Here is a 6,000-nt window from a genome sequence, read left to right on the forward strand (position 1 = left end):
CATCCCCCAGTTATTTCACTGTAGAAGATGGTTCTTTTTTTTTTTTTTTAAATCTTTACCTCCTGTCTTAGTATCAGTTCTAAGACAGAAGAGCAGTCAGGGCTAGGCAATCATGGTTATTTGTCCTGCCCAGGGTCAAACAGTTAGAAAACACATATGGGTTCAGACAACCTAGCAAATGGTTTAAAAAAACTAAAGTCCAGAACAGTGATGGTGAACCTTTTATTAGAGATAAGAGTGTCAGGCCCCATCCCCACCTCATCCCCTGGACTAAGTGCCATGACTGCCTCCCTCAGAGACTGTGTGCCATGCTCCTTCCCCCCATCAAGTGCCAGGTGCACCCTGTTCCCCCTCTTCACCCCACACAAGGGAGGTAGGGAGGAATCACTCCCATTGGGCTGTTGGGTAGAGGTGGGTGATGTGAAAAAATGTTCTTAGGCATAGTGGAGAGGGGGAAGGGAGAAGCTCTGCCCAAGTCCCTCTGCCTTTATAGTAACAAACTCTGGGTGGGGGGAGGGTGGTCACATGCCCACAGAGAGTGCTCTGTATGCCATCTATGGTACCCGTGCCATAGGATCGCTATCACTGGTCCAGAAGATAGTAGCAGAGGGAAACTTAGTGACCACAAGATCCATGAAATGCTACATTAAAACAACAACCAATCTTTTGTTGTCTTTAGAATTTTTTTTGCCTTTCAGAATGTAAGGGGCAGAAATATAAGGGGTTGGACTAGATTATTAAAGAGTATGGTCTCCAGGAATTTAATAAATTCCAAATGATTTTTTATCACTTTATGGCAATTTATTTACAAAAGGAGAAAGAATGAAAGTAAGAAAATCAGAGAGGATTAGGGTAAGATATCTAACCTAAAATACTAAGTATTTTGCTCTGACCCCTGGCTCAATACAGGCAGGGCTAATTAATCCTTAGCCAGAGGGGCTTCAGCCTTGAGCCAAGGACCTGGGGATAAATAAAGCAAGGGCTTTAGTCATGAAGCCTCTCTCAAGAGAGGAGGCCTCCTCTAGCCCCTTCAGAAAATCTAGGAAAGGAATCAGCCTTTGTTCACTCACCCATGTGGTAGTTCAGAGGGAGAGATTTTAGAACAGTTTCACCAAGTCCAAGGTCTCAAGTCCAGTCAGCAGATTCTTCACCAGCCTCCAACTTTAACTCAGAACTCCAAAGAATGAAGAACTGCCTCTTAGGAAGTTGTAACTCCTTTTAAAGACACTTCTTTGCATCACTTCCTGTGCCTTCCTCTACTTTTTATGTGAACAAATTATAGTCTATAGTTTTGCTTAGGACTGTGCAGGGGGTAGTCAGTGTTTTCATCACCCACTTTCACACACGTGGGTCACAGACCTCCCCCACTCAAGTGTAAGTGGGGTATATACACTTTTGGAGATTAAATCTAAAAATGAGTAGGGGAGAGTTAATCCTATCTTCACAAGATATTAACCTTCCTTACAGGTTCATGCTAGTCTTGCTAAGTCACAGGAAAATTTCCATGTAAATCTAGAATTTATTATAAGACACTTTTGACTTTTCTAACTTTATGCACTATGTGTAGTAAAAAGTTTTACTTTGTTATCTTAGTCATTAAAATAACATTCTGATCTAATATATGAAAATGAATTTGTCATATGTTTAGGTTGTCTGCAGGGTTGAAGTGGAATTTATGTTTTCCTATGGAAACTTTGGTTATGGCTTTTCACATCAGGTTAGTTCCTTTTTTACTTATATTGAAGTTTTAAGTAACAATATTCTCAGACTTTTTTTTGCTTATTGTGAATTTAACAATGATTGGCAGACATTTAAATATTCAAAAATATTATACATTACATATAGTTTGCTTTTTAAAGAAATATTTATATATAAATAGGTATATCTTAGGAAGATAAAATTGTTCTAATTAAGGAGTACTTCTTGGCATTTATGAACTTTTTATCTTTAATATTTTGATAGCTATTTCAGGATAATAGGCTTCCATTATATTTTGTATATTTGTATATTGTATGTATTTTGTATATTTAAAAATATTATTCTGAGAAGCAGTCCTTTGGTGTCACCAGATTGCCAAAGAAATCCAAAAAAATGTTGAGAAGCACTGTTGCATTTCTGTCCCCTTCTGTGGTTTAAAAATGTTTCATTAATGCTTTTTAAAAATTATATATCTGCCTTTATCCATTAATTCACTAATTTCTCCTTTTCCCCAAATAGAAGCCCTTCATATATATGTGTATACATATATATATGTATACACAATATGTATATGTATACACATACACAGAAATCTATGTGACTATATATGTGAATATACCTGTATATGTGTGGTGTTAGTAAAGCAAAACAAATTAGCATATTGGCCACATCTCAGAATGCACATCTCAATACTAGTTTAAGTTCTTGAAAATATATATATCCAGATTTTCCTCAACCTAAAGTTCCTTTGTTTTTATTTCTCTCTTACTTTATTGTTTTACCAAATACTAGATTATCGTGGACATTTACTACTCAATATTGCGTATTTGATTTGTTCCCCTCCATTCCATTTCATAGGAAGTACCAGATTGCTTTGATGATTATCACTTTGTAATACAGTTTGAGATCTGGTACTGCTAGGCAACTTTTCTTCACAATTTTTTTCATTGATTTCCTTGACCTTTTGTTCTTCCAAATGAAATTTATTATCTTTTCTAGCTTTAGCTCTATGAAATAATTTTGTGGTAGTTTGACATGGCACTGAAAATTAAATTAATTTAGGTAAATTTTTTTTATTGTCAATAAATGTCATCTTTATATGTTAAATATGTCAATGTCATATGTTTATATGTCAATAAATGTGTAAAAATGTCATTTTTATTATATTGACTTAGGTTACCTATGAGCAATTAATATTCTTACAATTGTTTAAATCTGACTTTATTTGTGTGAGAAATGTTTTATAATTCTGTTCATATAGGTCCTGGGTTTATCTTGGCAGACTCCTATGTATTTTATATTGTCTACAATTATTTTAAATGGAATTTCTATATCTTCCTGTTGGATTTTATTGGAATATATAGAAATGCTGATGATTTATGTGGGCTTATTTTATATCCTGCAGCTCTGCTGAATTTTTTGGTTTTTTAATTGATTCTATAGGATTCTCTAAATATGTCATCATCTGCAAAGAATGATAGTCATTTCTTCATTGCCTATACAAATTCCTTTAATCTCTTCTTCCTCTTTCATTTAACTTCTTTAAATTGGATATTTTTTATATTTTTATATTTTATATTTTTGTTTAATATATTTTAAATATTTTAAAATATTTGTATGCTATGCCATTAGGTACATCTATGTTTAATATTGATATTATTTCATTTTCTATGATACCTTTTAACAAAATATAATTTCCTTCTTTTATCTCTTTTAAGTATATATATTTTTGTTTTAGCTTTGTCTGAGATTGTGATTGCTACTCCCATTTTTTTAACTTCAACAGGAGCATAATAGGTTCAGTTCCAGTCTCTTACCTTTACTCTGTGTGTCTCCCTGCTTCAAATGCAATTCTTATAGTGTAGTGATTAAAATGGTTGAGGCCATAAACTGTAGTAATTAAAATAGTGGAAGACATAAATTGTAGTAGATATAAGAGTGGATGAGTAAATTGTGACCGCAGAAAATATGGTTCAAGACAGTGTCTTGTTTTAAATCGATATATAAGGTGGTCGCCAGGGAAAAATTCCCAATTATTCAATATACCCAAATCAACTGGGTTTTATAGAGATTTTAATTAATACAAATGTGGAATTAAGAAAGAGAGAGAGAGAGAAAGAAAATAAATGAGAAAAGGGCTATACCAGCCTAGGCCGGCATGAGCCAGCCTAGGAAGAGAGGGATCAGTCAGTCTTTTATCACTCACCACAAGATCTGTCCAAGCAAAGATTCAGAGGGACAGAGTCTCCTCAGAGGGAGTTCCAGCCAGAGTCAGCCTCCCTCAGACTGTCTTCAAGAGCCTGTCTTAAGAGACTGTCTGTCCTTCCTCAGATTTTCATCTCCTTATAAAGGGAATTTTCTCCTATGTCACCTCCCCTAAGTTCTCCCATCTACCAATCACAGTATACATTTTTCAAAGGACAGACCATTCTTAGTTCACACCTAAGAAGACTAATCTTTTGAGTAATTCACACCTGAGTAGACTAGAATCTGAGTAAGTTCTCACCTCTTTGCTCCTTGTAAGTTCACAAGTTGCCTGACCTTTATAGGTACTTAGCACCCTTTTGTATTATATCCAAAAATAGGCATAGCTTAAGAAGGTTTTGTCTTGCTATAAGTATGGGTTTAAGTACTTTTCATTGTTCAGCAAAGAGTTTACAACTTTATCTTCCCCTAAGGCATGCTTAAGTATGGTGAAGTAGAGTTCTCACATTCCTGATCTAAGTTACTTCATTGTTTAAAGTGGGGAATGGTCTTAACCCAACTTTATTAAGTAGGGTCTGGGAATTTTTTAAAGTTCACAATCCAACCTTATGAAGTAGGGTCTGAGAATTTTTAAGGTTCACAATCCCCCCTGAATGATCATTGGGAGACTAGTCTCCCATTGACCATTTAACATAATCATCTTGTAATCCTAAATGCACTTCTAACTGTAGATATATACAATATTCAATTTTCTAAGAGGAAATTATAGTAGTGAGGGAGGAAATAGAAAAAGAAAGAAAGCAAAACCAATGTTTTGCTGGGCGCATTGACAGAAAGCCAAATTAGGGGCAGTCCCTTTTGGCCTAAATGTATACAATTACAATAAATGTTCGATCAAAGTTCAGTTCAATCAACCATATCCAAAGTTCATTCTTGATCTTCTTGATGTAGTGTAGATTTTCTGCATCTTTCTGCAACAATTCATTCTCTGGATTTAGGAGTTAACAAGCTTCTTCCTTGAAGATGTTTTCTCGAACAAAAATCAAAATTTTGGATTTTATGTAAAATACAATCTCAAACAAAAAATCAAAAATTCTTAGATTTAAATTAAAATACAATAGACAGCATACTATTAGATTCTGATTTTTGATCCATTCTGCTGTCTCTTTGTGTTTTATGGGCAAGTTCATCCCATTCCTGTTTACAGTTATAATAATTAACTGTATATTTCCCTCTATCCTACCTCTCTCTCTCTCTCTCTCTCTCTCTCTCTCTCCCTCTCTCTCCCTCTCTCCTCTCTCTCTCTCTCTCTCATTTTACTGTGCTTCTCCTCAAAAGTATTTTACTTTTGAATACACTCTTCCCCAATCCATCTTCCTTTCTATCAGTTTCTTTGCCACTTTTCTTATTTTATCCCTTTTTTACTTCCCCATAGGGCCATATAGATTTCTATATCCAATTGATTGTATATGTAATTCTCTCTTTACACCAAATCTGATGAGAGTAAGGTTTCATTGTTTCCTGCCACCCTTTCCCCACCTTCCCCTCCATTGTAATAACCCTTTTCATTCTTCTTTTATTTGAGATCACTCACCCGTCTATTTTGCCCTTCTCTATTCTGCCAGTACAATCCTTTCTCATCCCCTAATCTTTTTTTTAATATCCTCTCACCATGGATAATTCAGATCCACATGTTCTATGTATATTTCTTCTAATTGTCCTAATATTAATCAAGTTCTTAAGAGTTACAAGTATTATCTTCCTATGCAAGAACATAAACAGTTTAACCTTACTGATTTCCTTACAAATTTCTCTTTCCTGTTTACCTTCTTTTGCTTTTCAAGAATCTTCTTTTGAGAGTAAAATTTTCTAGGCAGTTCTGGCCTTTTCATTAGGAATGTTTGAAAGTTCTTAATTTCATTAATTATACATTTTTCCCCTTGAGGTATTATATTTAGTTTCACTGATAATTCTTAGGCATAATCCTACCTCCTTTGCCTTCTGGAATATCATAATCCAAGCCTTTAAAACATATCCTTTAATGTAGAAGCTGCTAAATCCTGTGTAATTCTGATTGTAGGTCCATCATATTTGAAT

At 34.5% G+C, this 6,000-nt stretch overlaps 1 protein-coding gene across 4 annotated transcripts in view; it reads left to right on the forward strand.

Moving 5' to 3' along the window:
- Nucleotides 1-6,000, forward strand: part of C2CD6 (C2 calcium dependent domain containing 6) — a 108,016-nt gene that overhangs the window by 23,161 nt on the left and 78,855 nt on the right. For 2 of the 4 annotated variants that reach the window (XM_007501624.3, XM_016425059.2), the window contains one exon: nt 1,649-1,717. The exons of the other annotated variants lie outside the window; for them this stretch is intronic. In XM_007501624.3, the coding sequence (XP_007501686.2) occupies nt 1,649-1,717 (69 nt within the window). The remainder of the gene's footprint in view (nt 1-1,648; nt 1,718-6,000) is intronic. 4 annotated transcript variants of the gene reach the window in all.

This window comes from Monodelphis domestica, chromosome 8, assembly GCF_027887165.1.
Source record: "Monodelphis domestica isolate mMonDom1 chromosome 8, mMonDom1.pri, whole genome shotgun sequence".
NCBI lineage: Eukaryota > Metazoa > Chordata > Mammalia > Didelphimorphia > Didelphidae > Monodelphis > Monodelphis domestica.